At 37.0% G+C, this 15,541-nt stretch overlaps 1 protein-coding gene across 3 annotated transcripts in view; it reads right to left on the bottom strand.

Moving 5' to 3' along the window:
* Positions 1-358: 358 nt before the first annotated feature.
* Positions 359-15,541, bottom strand: part of LOC306856343 (CBP80/20-dependent translation initiation factor-like) — a 73,890-nt gene continuing 58,707 nt past the window's right edge. For all 3 annotated transcript variants that reach the window (XM_079395576.1, XM_079395575.1, XM_079395574.1), the window contains 2 exons: positions 6,447-6,500; positions 359-1,108 (listed from right to left, as the gene is read on the bottom strand). In XM_079395576.1, the coding sequence (XP_079251702.1) occupies positions 893-1,108; positions 6,447-6,500 (270 nt within the window). In that variant the 3' untranslated portion in view covers positions 359-892. The remainder of the gene's footprint in view (positions 1,109-6,446; positions 6,501-15,541) is intronic.

A 15,541-nucleotide genomic window follows, 5' to 3' on the forward strand; every position in this document is an offset into this window, starting at 1 on the left:
AAATGTAAAGTATTTATGCATCATGATCCGTTTTGAGGAGGGAGTATGTGCTTAATTGTCAGGAAGAAGTAAAAATACAAAATTAAATTAATCTCATTCTGAAAATGATCATTGTTAATGCAATATAATAATTTATTAATTAAATTGTAATTGTAGTAATAAAAGTATTTATGCATCATGATAGATTTTGGGGTGGAAATGTGATTAACTGTGATGAAAATGATACAATGCCAAAAAATAAAATATATATATTTCTTAAAATTTTTATCATTATGCAAAATATAATGATTTATTAATTCAATTGTATTTTTGCATTGTGATCATTTTATTTCTTTTTTTTTTTCTGTTATTTTTTTTTGGGGGGGGGGGCTGGAATGTGCGTAATTGTGAAAATAATGACAAATTAAAAAAATATAAAAAATAGGCTTCATTTTTTTATGCAAAATAAAAATTTTCTTTTGATTTTTTTAATGTTTGTATTTATTTACTTCTGCACAGTCTTTCTGTGGAGGTTTAGTCTGGAAAGCGTGACAGACAATGACTGGCGTCTGCACGCATGCGTCTAATGACTGTCTGGTTTCACGTCTGCACGTCTGGCTCACCTCATGAATATGCAGATGTGAAGTGTGAATATATACATATTCATTTTCAGTCTGCATATTTTACCCTCTGACCTCTGACCTCTGAGCCCTGGGCCAATCCCATATCCCACAATGCCTCATGTCTCATGTCTCATCCATCCACGCCCGATTCTATCCTCCTATTACAGAAAGCTTGTGTGTGTTGTAGTGTGTCCGTGGCCTCTAGTGGTTGGTTTGCATGTCTCTTAATGAGTTTCTGGATGGTTGTGTTGTGGTTCGCAGTGGTCAGGGCCTCCAGCGGTGCGTGCGCGTCACGCGGTGAGCTTCTGGATGGTTCTGTTGTAGTAGGCGGTGGTCAGCGCCTCCAGTGGGCTCCAGTGGTGAGCGTGGAGCTCAATGACCTCCATCAGGAGTGAGCGCGTCAGCTGAGACTCAGACGGACACAGCATCTTATCCCGCACGGCTGCCAGCAGCTCCGTCATCATTTGAGGAAGCTGCTCCTCCAATAACCGGCCGGTGCTCTGGAGCTGCAAGAACAAGCACAGAGAGAAACAAGACTGACAAATCCTCCCAAATAGTACCAACTTTCTCAGTTCTCTTAACAATTCATCCCAGAAAAAGTGTGAATCTGACTGTGTGACACCACAAATACATTTTTAAATAAATAAATAAAAATATATAATTTAATAAATTGTATATATATATATATATATATATATATATATATATATATATATATATATATATATATATATATATATATATATATATATATATATATATATATATATATATATATATATATATATAGTCATGGCCAAAAATATCGGCACCCTTGGTAAATATGATCAAAGGCGACTGTGAAAATTAATCTGCATTGTTAATCCTTTTGATCTTTTATTTAAAAAAATTGCAAAAATCTAACCTTTCATTGAATAATACAAATTTAAAACGGGGGGAAATATCATTATGTGTTATAAATGTTTTTCTCTAATACACATTGGCCACAATTAACGCCACCCTTTTATTCAATACTTTTTGAAGCCTCTATTTGTCAGTTTAACAGCTCTAAATGCTCTCCTATAACGCCTGATGAGGTTAGAGAACACCTGACAAGAGATCAGAGACCATTCCTTCATCCAGAATCACTCCAGATCCTTCAGATTCACAGATCCATGACGGTGCTTCTTCTCTTCAGGACTGGAATGGCCAGCAGAAGCTTGGTTTTGTGCTCAATGACCCATTTTTGTGTTGTTTTTGAGGTTTGTGTTTGAATTATTGTACGGTTGGAAGATCCAAACATGGCCCATTATAAGATTTCTAACAGAGTCAGTCACTTATGGATTTTTTATCTGTTGGTATTTGATAGAATCCATGATGCCATGTGTCTAAACAAGATGTCCAGGACCTCCAGCAGAAATATAGGTCCACAACATCAAAAATACAGCAGTATATTTCATTGTACACATGGGGTACTTTTTATCCCTGTGTTCACCAAACCCATCTTGAGTGTTTGCTGCTAAAAAGCTCATTTTTTAGTTTCATCTGACCATAGAAGTCAGTCCATTTTGAAGTTCCAGTCGTGTCGGATAATTGAATATGCTGGAGTTTGTTTTTGGATGAGCTAGGAGAATTTTTCTTGAAACCTTCCCCAACAACATGTGGTGATGTAGGTGCTGTTTGACCTTTTTGTTTTTTAAGGTTTTCTGACCCCGAGACTCAACTATTTTCTGCAATTCTCCAGCTGTGGTCCTTGGAGAGTCTTTAGCCATTCAAACTCTCCTTCTCACCGTGCATTAGGACGATATAGACACACGTCCTCTTCCAGCCAGTTTCGTAACATTTTCTGTTGATTGGAAATTCTTAATTATTGCCCTGATGGTGGAAATGAGACATTTCACTGCTCTAGCTCTTTTCTTAAAGCCACTTCACTAATTTGTGAAGCTTAATTATCTTTTGCTGCACATCAGAAATATATTCTTTGGTTTTTCTCATTGTGATGGATGATTAAGGGAATTTGGGCTTTGTTTTCCCTCCTATTTATATTTCTGTGAAACAGGAAGCCATGGCTGGATAATTTCATGTTCATAATCACCCTGGAGTGCTCAAAATTGTGAATATGAATGGGAATGTACTTCAGAGATATTTTACTCATAATAATTTCTATGTGTGCCAATAATTGTGTCCAATGTGTATTTGATAAAAACATTTATTTCATAATGATATTTCCCCCCATTTTAAATTCTTATTATGCAATGAAAGGTTCGATTTTTGTGATTTTTTTAAATAAAAGATCAAAACGATTAAAGCAGATTAACTTTCACAGCCTTCTTTGATCATATTTACTAAAGGTGCCAATATTTTTGGCCATGACTGTATGTATATATATATACACACTCACTGGCCACTTTATTATGTACACCTTGCTATTACCAGGTTGGACCCCCTTTTGCCTTCAGAACTGCCTTAATTCTTCGTGGCATAGATTCAACAAGGGGTTGGAAACATTCCTCAGAGATTTTGGTCCATATTGACATGATAGCATCACGCAGTTGTCGGCTGCACATCCATGATGCGAATCTCCCGTTCCACCACATCCCAAAGGTGCTCTATTGGATTGAGATCTGGTGACTGTGGAGGCCATTTGAGTAAAGTGAACTCATTGTCATGTTCAAGAAACCAGTCTGAGATGATTTGAGCTTTGTGACAAGGTGCATTATCCTGCTGGAAGTAGCCATCAGAAGATGGGTACACTGTAGTCATAAAGGGATGGACATGGTCAGCAACAATACTCAGGTAGGCTGTGGCGTTTAAACGATGCTCAATTGGTACTAAGGGGCCCAAAGTGTGCCAAGAAAATATCCCCCACACCATTACACCATGACCAGCTTGAACCGTTGATACAAGGCAGGATGGATCCATGCTTTCATGTTCTTTATGCCAAATTCTGACCCTACTATCTGAATGTTGCAACAGAAATCGAGACTCATCAGACCAGGCAACGTTTTTCCAATCTTCTATTGTCCAATTTTGGTTAGCCTGTGCGAATTGTAGCCTCTGTCTCCTGTTCTTAGCTGACAGGAGCGGCACCCGGTGTGGTCTTCTGCTGCTGTAGCCCATCTGCTTCAGGGTTCGACGTGTTGTGCGTTCAGAGATGGTATTCTGCATACCTTGGTTGTAACGAGTGGTTATTTGAGTTACTGTTGCCTTTCTATCATCTCTAACCAGTCTGCCCATTCTCCTCTGACATCAACAAGGCATTTTCGTCACACAACTGCCGCTCACTGGATATTTTCTCTTTTTCGGACCATTCTCTATAAACCCTAGAGATGGTTGTGCGTGAAAATCCCAGTAGATCAGCAGTTTTTGAAATACTCAGACCAGCCCGTCTGGCACCAACAACCATTCCACCAGTCACTTAAACTCTTCCCCATTCTGATGCTCAGGTTTGAACTTCAGCAAGTCGTCTTCACCACATCTAGATGCCTAAATGCATTGAGTTGTGCCATGTGATTGGCTGATTAGCAATTTGTGTTACCAAGCAATTGAACAGGTGTACCTAATAAAGTGGCTGATGAGTGTATATACATATACATATATATACTGTATATATATATAAATGTGACCCTGGACCACAAAACTAGTCGGTGGGGTATATTTGTGGCAATAGCCAAAAATACATTGTATGGGTCAAAATTATTGATTTTCTTTTATGCCAAAAATCATTAGGACATTAAGTAATGATCACATTCCATGAAGATATTTTGTACATTTCCTACTGTAAATAAAACTTAAAAACGTAATTTTTGATTAGTAATATGCATGGCTAAGAACTTCATTCAGACAAATTTAAAGGCGATTTTCTCAATATTTAGATTTTTTTGCACCTTGAGATTCCAGACTTTCAAATAGTTGTATCTCGACCAAATATTGTGCTATCATAACAAACCATACATCAATGGAAAGCTTATTTATTCCGCTTTCAGATGGTATTCACATCTCAATTTCTAAAAATTGACCCTTATGACTGGTTTTGTGGTCCAGGGTCACATATATAAATTCTCAGTTTTTAAAAGTATGATCCCAACCCTAAATCTTCAAAACAGAAAATATGACTTATTAATTTTTGGTTGAATTGAATTTGATGAAATTAATTAAATCTAAAAATGTAATTATCATAACAATCATCATTACTTTAAAACAGTGTGAAAATGTGAAACTTCTTTTGTGATCTCTCTCTCTCATATATATATATATATATATATATATGACAAAAAAAAAAAAACGTAAAACATATTGCTATCATTACTCTAACGCAAAAAAATTATGCATTAATTAAATTGTCAACTGTCAGTATTTATGCATTGCATTATGCATCACTTGTGTGATGTAATTATGAGACTAGGGTTTAAATGTCATGAATATAATATAAGGTCACAAAAAGATAGGGTTCATTTTCTTCATGCAAAATATATTTTGAGGTGACCGGACACGCTTCATGTGAGATTCACACTGAGGCTGGAGCTGAAATGACTGTCTGTGGAGTGACGGCACTTCACGGATGCGGTGCAACAACATTTACTCCAAATATCCTGTAATACTACTTTAAAGCAGGGTGGTGAAAGACAGACAAAGAAAGGCAGGAATCACTGAGTGGTTTCTGAGAGGAAATAAGATGTTCATAGGGAGATGGACACACTCAGGCTCAAACAAGGGTCAGAGGTCAACTCCACAGGGGGCACAGAGAAACAGATGCTAGTCTGAGAGATAGAGAGACAGAGACACACAGAGAGAGAGGGAGAGAGACTGGAGGGAAGCTGTCGGATGTCCAGACAAACTGTCTGCTGATGATCCGGTTCGTGGGCAGATGGGACATCATCTACTGGATAGATGGAGCCACACTCAAGTACACACTCAAGTATTTATATATATTTGTATATTATTTATTTATTTACTAGTGGTGCAATGACAAACTCACATTTTCAGACTTTTTTAGAGTAATGATAATGATGAGAATGAGATTTTTATACTTTTTTTAATTAATTTAATAAAATGAAATAAAAATGTAATAAATTCATTTAATTTTCTATTTTTGAGAATTTTTGCATTGTGCCATCATTTACTGTTTATATATTTTAAAAGTCCTATAATTGTTTTATAATTTCAATACATTTGACATATTTGATACATAAAAAAAATATACATGTATATAATTTTTTTCATTTTTCAAAATAAAAATAAAGGGGAAAAATAAATGAAAAAATAAAATATGTTAGATATAAATGCATCTTTTATTATTCAATTTTTTATCTTCTGAAATAAACAAATATATTAATTTAGGTTAAATTTATTTTATAACTAACTAACTAACTAACTAAATAAATAAATAGGTAATTTATGCATAAAAAGACAAATAAATGGAAAAATGTAAACATAAAAATATACATTTTATGTATTTTATTTTTCCATTACTATTTCTCTTTGAAATGGAAGATGTGTATTTATTTAGTTTTTTTTATATATATATTTATTTTATAAAAATATTAATAATTTTATTTTTCAAAAGATAATGTTATTTTCATCTAGCCTTTGATGTGAATAAATGCTGGTAAGCCTGGTCACTGAAAACACATCTTAAGACTTCTGCATTCTGCTCAGCTGAACACAAGAACATGTGCCATGCCAACACGTGCTCTCTCACAGCTGTAAACAACTGAGAAATCAAACCAAACGGAAGGAAAAGAAAGAAACAAACAGATACAACTGCTTGAATTTCGTGTGAAAGCATCTTCCTCAGACTCAGACGAGTGTTTGGGCCGCTCGCTGGTCTCGGTCTCTTGTTCATCACAAATGTGTTAAACTCACCTCCATCGAACAGCAGAGCACCGCGTCCTCCTTCACCTCCGGAGACTCCAGCAGCTAAAACACAGAAAACACACCTCACTTCAGCGACTGACCAATCACAGCCAAGCAGTTCATAAAACATTCAACATCTTTAGTACATTCACATTTATGCATTTGGGAGATGATTGTATCCACTGCATTCATTGAGTCTATATTTAAGTCAAGACATTACAGGTGAACAGAATAAAACTAATATATATCACTATTATTATCAAAACCTATTATCTCTAGATATTATTATTATTATAGAAACCGTGGTAATGGTAATTCAAAGTGCTTTACATAAAGAAAAAATAATCACAACAATAAAACCAGAAATTTAAAAACGTTTAAAATGATTAAAAAAATATTTAAAATGAATTAGGAACAGTTAGAAATAAAAATGATTATAGATAAAATACAGTGCAGTCGGTTCGGATGTAGAACAGTGCTCATTCAACAAATGTACAGCTAAACAGATGAGTTTTGAGTTTAAATGAAATGAATCCAGGTGAAGATCAACAGAGTCTGCAGAAATGCTTGGTGTTGAAGATATAGCCTCCATAAATAGCGCACTACTGTATAAATATTAAGATATGTATTATTATTATTATAAATAATCCATTTTAATCATCATTATTATTATTATTGTTGTTGTTAATAATAATAGTTATTAGTAGTAGTACTACAGGGTAAAATAATAGAAATAACTAACATAAAATCAAATAATTAGTTGATTAATCACGGTACACTAAGACAATGTTTTATATCTTAGAAACAAATCATGTTTTTTTCCTGCAGGGTTTGAGCTACTAGTACATGCATCATTAATCTGCATTCTTCTCTCGTCTCGCGTGTTGAACAGACTTCAGCTTTCAGGAGGTCACTGCTGGTAATCCAGACGTATATACAGACCACACATCACTGCACCAATCATCTTTCACTTCCTCAAAAACCACCAGCCGACAGACGCCAGCGAGAGCAATATCAGCCGCGTCCCAGTCTGAACCTCAGACGACTGCTGCGACAGACAGAAAAGTGCTGGCTCCGACCACAAAAACAGAAGTGCAACTCACTCAACAGGACGAATACACTATTATTCTGCAGCTGAGCCTGATGTAAGACTTATTTCTGTGTGTTAAATGGAAAACAGAACGGTTTACTTTGGTGCAAAGATGATCGATGCATGAATGCAGTTAAAACGAAAGAAAATAAATGCACCTGTATACTTCAATAACCAAACAAATGCACGCATTTAGCATCTATTAATGTTCCTAGCATTATGCATTTCACAACACAGTGACTATATTTGCATCCTGTGGTCTGGTTTCCCATATGTTCAGCTGTCTCTTCCCGTAACAGACACGATTATGTCATTTGACGTTATGTAAGAATGTTCTTTTCGTCTTGGCTAATGTGTTTGTGTGATGCAGAATTGCTCATATGACCCAAACACACATGAACTCTGCTCAAATCATGATAACTCATTAATGACTCATTGAGAAATGAGCCGACAGTTCTTTTGCAATTAGTATTTCTACAGCGTTCTCATCTGAATAACTGAGCGACGACACTGCACTAAAAACACACACTAGATATGAATTATAGAGATGATTCTGGATATTGACTGGGTCTTCACATTAAAAATATCCTGGTTTTACGATATTCCTTCATTATTATTATATTTGTTGTTGTTAATAATAATAATACTGCTAATAATATTATTATTAATAATTATTCATACGTATTAAAAATCTGTATTATTATTATTATTATTGCTAACAATATATTATTATTATTTTAAACAGGAATTTCATACAAACAAAATATTATTTATTCTTTAAAAATTGTATACAAGTTCCGGTGTGCAGCACCTTATTTGACAGAAAATAAAAATGCAGTGCTTTCTTGTAAATTAACTGTTATACAGTTAATGATTACATTGTAAAAAACTGATTCAATTGTTTTATGTTGTACACATTTTTTAACTCGTATATTATTTTGTGATCCAGAAAAAATACAAATAAAACAAAGAACCCAATTATCTGAAAATCTGAAAATTCTATGAATTATCCTTTAAACAAACAAACTATGATTACATTCATAAGGTTTAACAAAAATGTGGAATGCATTTCCTTCCCTATTGTATAAAATGAATTTTGTGTTAAATATTGATTTCAAATCATATGGAAAAACACATTGCGACAATATTTTTGGCCATATCGCCCAGCCCTAACTATTAATGGTGTTTTCTAAGTCAAAATTCCCCATTACTGCTCCTCAAACTAAACATTACATATATATATATATAATATAATATAACATAAGAATTAATCTTGTGTTTTCAAACTTGTACAGCTATCATATGACTTCTGATGATACATGGACAAATTTAATGATACATTCATGGTGTTTTTGCTCCTTTTTGGAGCTCTCGACAGTGAAGCTGTCTGTGGATCAGTGTGTGTGTGTGTGTGTGTGTAAGCGTCTGAAGAGATCTACTGAGACGACCAGCAGAGCGGCAGGCGGGAAAAGCGCTTGGGCAGTGACACAGGCAGCCCTTTGTGAGGCAGGGGGCCTGCAGGGGCTGATCAAAGCTGACGCGAGCGGCTCTGGACTCTGTCTCAGGAAACAGCTGACAGCTCCCGCACAAAGCCACAAAAAACAGGAATCTCATTCAAACACACTTGCTCTCAAAATATACTTCACTTCACTCATGGTGACCACAACAGCAGACATTTATACAGATCAGCTACTTTAAGAGCCACAACCTACACTTGTTTGCCTCTTCATTTCCAGTGATATCAAAGACACTATTTACACTGAACTGAGCTGGATGATGACATCACTGAATTCAATAATGAAATGCCTTTAACTGAAAATCTTTTCATTTTACATTATTGACACACTATTTTCCTTTTTTGATATTGTGCAGTTGCTTTGACACAATTTAGATTGTTAAAAGCGCTATATAAATAAAGGTAATTTGACTTAATGTTTACCATAATGTTACTCAGATTTCTTACAAACAGGTGGTTACTGTTCCTTTAAGACGTTTTATGTAATTGACCTCTGTTATGACTGGCTAATCTTCCAACCTATTACAGTATGTCTACATACTACATCAATCTTTAGTTTCAAAAGACAATATGACGCTTTTACTTTTGGTCTTGGTTCGCTATAAAATCAAAGATAACATGCAAGTAGTGACTCTTCAGGGAAACATGAAAAAATGCCAGAACGATCTTTGCTAACATGAGCAAATGTCAATTAGTGGGATGTTAAACAGACGGCAGATCTGGCCTGTTTGTTACGGCAAAGCTCTTCTGTTCTGTATCTAGTCGACACAAATGCAAAAAATTCTGTATTTGTTGAGAAAATCAGTGTCAAAATGATAGTACAGCCTGCAGTTAATGTTAAAGAGTCTTACAGCGTTCCCAAAATTCTGACTTCTAATCGTTTCTGAGTACTGGATGTGTAAAATATAATGAAATTAAATTAAATTAAAAAATAAAATAAGTCAAATGAATAAAAATAAAGTAAAACAAAATACATAAAATGAAATAGTAAGAAAGTGCAAGGATGCATTAAATTATTCAAAACTATCGTTTTGAACTTTTACCACTGTTTTCACAAAAATATGAACGGCAAAAGCTATTTTCAACATTGATAATAACTAGAAATGTTTCTTGAGCAGCAAATCAGCATATCAGAATGATTTCTGAAGATCATGTGACACTGAAGACTGGAGTAATGATGCTGAAAATACAGCTTTGATCACAGGAATTAATTAGATTTGACTATATATTCACATAGAAAACAGCTATTTTAAATTGTAATAATATTTCACAATATTACAGTTTTTACTGTATTTTTGATCAAATAAATACAGCCTTGATGAGCAGAAGAGACTTCTTTTTAAACAACTAATTTTAAAACAGTATATATATGTTACAAATTTCACAACAGAGACTTTCTTTCTGTAGGATTTCATTATTTTCATGACATTTGCAGCCTTAAAAATCCCAGATATCTTCAGGTTTTCCACAACTAAAGAAATCTGTTTTTAAAACTTTTCTCTTTATAATAAAATATCACCTGCAAAGACTGAAGGACCCTTACATGCCAGCATATTATTAAAGAAATTCAGCAAAAAAATATCCAAAATATATTTTCCAGAGAAACTGTCTGAATATATGACAAGCTAAAGCAGACGGGAATCTATGGCCCGCGGCGTTTCAAGGAGTGGAAGTGTATATTGGTGTCTGGAGGGATCTAGTCCTGGTGGTCTGGGGTAATTTACTGATGGGGTCTCGCTGTTCTGGTCTCCAGAGAACTGTCTGCTTTAGGTCTAGAGTTATACGGTCCATAATGACGTCCCCGGAGAACAGGAGCAGAGCTCACGTTACAGAAACCACCTCAAATTAACCCCACACACAACACATGTCCACATCATAATCAACATCCACCATCAGACAGACTGTGATCAGCTCCCTACAGACAAAATTAACATGATCCTACATGGTCAAACTCTCCACTATCACTAAGAGTTTATATGCATGTCTAAAAATCAATCCTTTAATAATGCAAATAAAACCTTTCCTTTTCTGTATTTCTCCTGTTCTCTAGCTTGCTTCCTAATCTAGTTGTGTAATAAACCTGGCATTTGATCGTATATTATGAATATTGCTGGCTCTTTGACTAATTGCTCTTGTTCCTCTCTTGAAAGTCACTTTGTATAAAAATGTCTGCGAAATGCATACATTTAATACTGCCTTCTTTGACTCTGAAAAATAGTTTATTTTTAAAAATGAGTCGTCTGCAATGCTGACTCATGTCACAGGAAAAAAAAAAAATTATTGCTGCAAGAAGTGCAAGTAATGTGCAAATGTCTAAATCAAAAACTTCAGATTTGCTTTTGCATTCACATCTAGAGTTCTTTCTTATAATCTTTGATTGATGATTTCAGGACACATTCACAATCTCATAATATAAATAAAAATGTATGTTTTTATAAAATATGATAAAAAAATAAAAATAAAGTATAAAATATCATATTATAAAATTTTATATATATATATATATATATGTGTGTGTGTGTGTGTGTGTGTGTGTGTGTGTGTGTGTGTATATAATATAACAAGGATATATATAGGCTAATAATATAATATAACATGGATATATATATACCGTATATATACACTCACCGGCCACTTTATTAGGTACACCTGTTCAATTGCTTGGTAACACAAATTGCTAATCAGCCAATCACATGGCAGCAACTCAATGCATTTAGGCATCTAGATGTGGTGAAGACGCCTACAACCAAGGTATGCAGAAGACCATCTCTGAACGCACAACACATCGAACCCTGAAGCAGATGGGCTACAGCAGCAGAAGACCACACCGGGTGCCGCTCCTGTCAGCTAAGAACAGGAAACGGAGGCTACAATTCACCAAAATTGGAAGGAAGAAGGCAAACCGGTCTGTAGTTCTCTAAAAGAGATGGGTTAAGGGTGGGTTTATAAGTAGTGTGGTTATACGAGCCTGCACTGTAAAAAATTAATCATGGGTCTTGTAATTGTCAAGGTGATAATTAAAAATAGTGAGTATATTTCATTAAAGAAATTGTGATTCAGTGTTGTATAGAAAATATTGAGGATTTTTTACTAATAAAAACAAGAGATGTGTTTTCCACATTTTTAAAGGAAACTTAAGCAATTTTGAGGCTTGAATTGAGGAACTGATAAAACTAAAAAAGAAGGCTACCTATTTATTTTAAGCGAATTAGCTCAGTTTAGCAGTTTTATTTTAGAGATGATTGTTAGTTCCCGGCATACTTTGCATATAGCTGGATATGGAGAGTACATTTTGAAATGAAATGCTATTTTATGTGTTTTTGAGTGAAGGGAAACATCTATTAATGTTTAATGTTCAGTTATGTTTGACATTTGAAAGAGTTTGTGTTACATTGAAGTTTCCATTGTGCAGTGCAATCTTTACCATTGTGCAGAAGAGATGAGCTTATGGTTATGGATACTACTCCTATAAGGCATTAAGCCTTGTTCAATGAGAAGTAGCTTTGCTAGTGCAATACTTTCCAGTAATTCTCTAGTATTTTCCTACTTGAGCTGTTTGGCTGTATACAGTCAAGTCAAGTCTGCTTTATTGTCAATTCTTCCACATGTACGGCACATACATACAGAGAATTGAAATTGCGTTACTCTCAGACCCTTGGTGCATACAGTTAACATTTAAGACACTGACAGTAGACGTTCAAATACGGATAAATACAGTTTAACCATATGTACATACAACTATACAGATATACAAATGAGGACATTTGTAGAAAAATAAAGAAAGAGATAGATAAAATGGCATAAGGCACATGGCAGATAGAGTGCAAGCCAGTTAAATAAAACAAAACTGTGCAGATATATGTGTAGTGCAAGAAGAGCTTATCAGTCTGTTAAAGTCACAAAAGAACAGTCTTTTTATCAGACTATCCGAAGATACCCGAGGTAGTTTGCAGTCAATGCTGGATGAGGTAGTGATCAGTCCAATGCTGCACAAGTGACAGGTGCTGGTCACAGTTTTTAAGTGGGTGGGGTGGGGGGTGGAAGGTCCTGGCGGGAGGGGTCGCAGTATCAGTGTTCAGCGTTGCATGGGGTAAAGGAGGGGAGGGGGGGCAAAGACGGGAGGGAGTTCAGCTTCCTGACAGTCTGATGTATGAAGCTGTCCTTCAGTCTGCTGGTCCTCGCCTGGAGACTCCGCAGTCTCCTCACTGATGGCAGCAGACTGAAGAAGCTGTGTGTCGGGTGGGTGGGATCGCCTGCAATGCGGAGGGCTTTGCGGGTGAGACGGGTGCTGTAAATGTCCTGGAGGGAGGGGAGAGAGACACCAACGATCTTCTCAGCTGCTCTCACTATGCGTTGAAGTGACTTGCGGCAGAATGCGTTGCAAGCGTCATACCACACAGTGATGCAGCTAGTCAGGATGCTCTCAATGGTGCCTCTGTAGAAGGTGCACATGATGGGGGCCGGGGCTCTGGCTCTTCTCAATTTGCGGAGGAAGTAGAGACGTTGCTGTGCTTTCTTGGCCAGTGCTACAGTGTTATTAGTCCAGGAGAGGTCCTCAGTGATGTGCACACCCAGGAACTGGTGCTGCTCACTCTCTCCACAGTCGTACCGTTGATGGTCAGAGGGGCATGCTGAGTGTGTACTCTCCTGAAGTCAACAACAATCTCCTTCGTCTTCTCCACATTCAGAGAGAGATTGTTGTCACTGCACCACCCGGCCAGGGGGTCACCTCGCTCCTGTAGTTTGTCTCATCTCTGTTGCTAATGAGACCCACCACAGTCGCGTCATCCGCAAACTTAATGAAGAGGTTGGAGTTGTGTGACGGTGTGCAGTCGTGGGTCAGCAGAGTGAAGAGGAGGGGGCTCAGCACACATCCTTGGGGGGCCCCAGTGTTCAGTGTGATGGAGCTGGATGTGTTAATGCCGACCCGTACTGCCTGAGGTCTCCCGGTCAGGAAGTCCAACAGCCAGTTGCACAGAGAGGTGTTGAGCCCCAGCTGGACCAGTTTGTGAGTGAGCTGTTGAGGCATGATTGTGTTGAATGCTGAACTGAAATCTATGAACAGCATCCTGACATTTGTGTCTTTTTTGTCCAGAAGTGTGAGGGCTGGGTTGAGGGCAGTGGCGATGGCATCATCGGTCGAGCGGTTGGACCTATATGCAAACTGGAAGGGGTCCAGGGAGGGGGGGAGGACAGACTTGATGTGGTGCATGACTAGCCGTTCGAAGCACTTCATGAGAATAGGAGTGAGTGCTATTGGACGGTAGTCATTGAAGCAGGATGGAGATGACTTCTTCGGGACTGGAATGATGGTGGTAGCTTTGAAGCATGTGGGGACAACGGCCTGATTTAGCGAGATGTTGAAGATGTCTGTGAAGACATCAGTGAGTTCCACTGCACAGTCTCTCAGTACACGCCCAGGAATGTTGTCAGGACCCGGAGCTTTGCGTGCATTGATCCTGCTGAGGGATCTCCTCACACTGTCCGGGGACAGCGTCTTTTAAAATGTACAAAATAACTCAGTCAAATACAAACAGGCCTCACTCAAAATCACAGACTTTTGAGAATCAACTTAAAATAAATGAGCACATTTCACAAATTATATTAAATGAATTGTATCATAGATTAATTAATTTAGGAGATTTTACATGATTTATTCAGGTAGATTCCATTAAAAAACCAAGCCTTAAAAACTACTCAAAAATATTAAGTGTAATATTGTTACCATAATGTTTTTTAAGTAAATAGCCCGTTCCATTTTTTACAGTGTCTAAATGCTGAGGGAAAAACATCAGTGTGAAGGGATGTGTTAACGATGTGAGTGAGTGCAGGTACAACTGCAGGAGAAATGGCTTGAAGGAGATGAGATGGAATAGGATCAAGCGGACAGGTAGTAGGATGATTAGAAAGAATGGCAAAGTCATCAGCTGTTAGAGTTGATGAAGGAGGGGAAGGAGGAGGACAAAGTGAGGAAAATTTTTTAAAGAGCATGCGAGAGTTAGATGAATTGTTAATTTTGTTATGACAGAATGTCCTTTTAGCAGTGGAGACATTAGTAGAGAAGGAAGAGAGGAGTGACTGATACACATTAAGTTCAGTAGGATTTTTTTATTTGCGCCACACCCTTTCAGCAGCCCTGAGCTTAGAACGATGTTCATGGAGAACATCAGATAGCCAAGGAGCAGAAGAGGTGGTACGGGCTGGCCTGGAAGATAAGGGGCAGACGGTGTCTAAACAAGATGTAAGAGTGGAGCAGAAAGTATCAGTAGCACTGTTAGCATCAAGAGATGCTAACTGTTTAGGGGGAGGAAGTGAAGATGAAACCATAGCAGATACCCGGGAGGGTGAGCGTGAGTGTAGGTTACGTCGAAAGATGACATGTGGAGGGGTATGTGTTGTGTCAGGAATCATGTTGAGGTTAAGAGTGAGGAAGAAGTGATCCGAGGTGTGCAGTGGAGTGACCAGCACATGATCAGTGGAGCAGTGTCGTGTGTAAAT

Source organism: Barbus barbus (assembly GCF_936440315.1).
Source record: "Barbus barbus genome assembly, chromosome: 36".
Classification (NCBI taxonomy): Eukaryota; Metazoa; Chordata; class Actinopteri; order Cypriniformes; family Cyprinidae; genus Barbus; species Barbus barbus.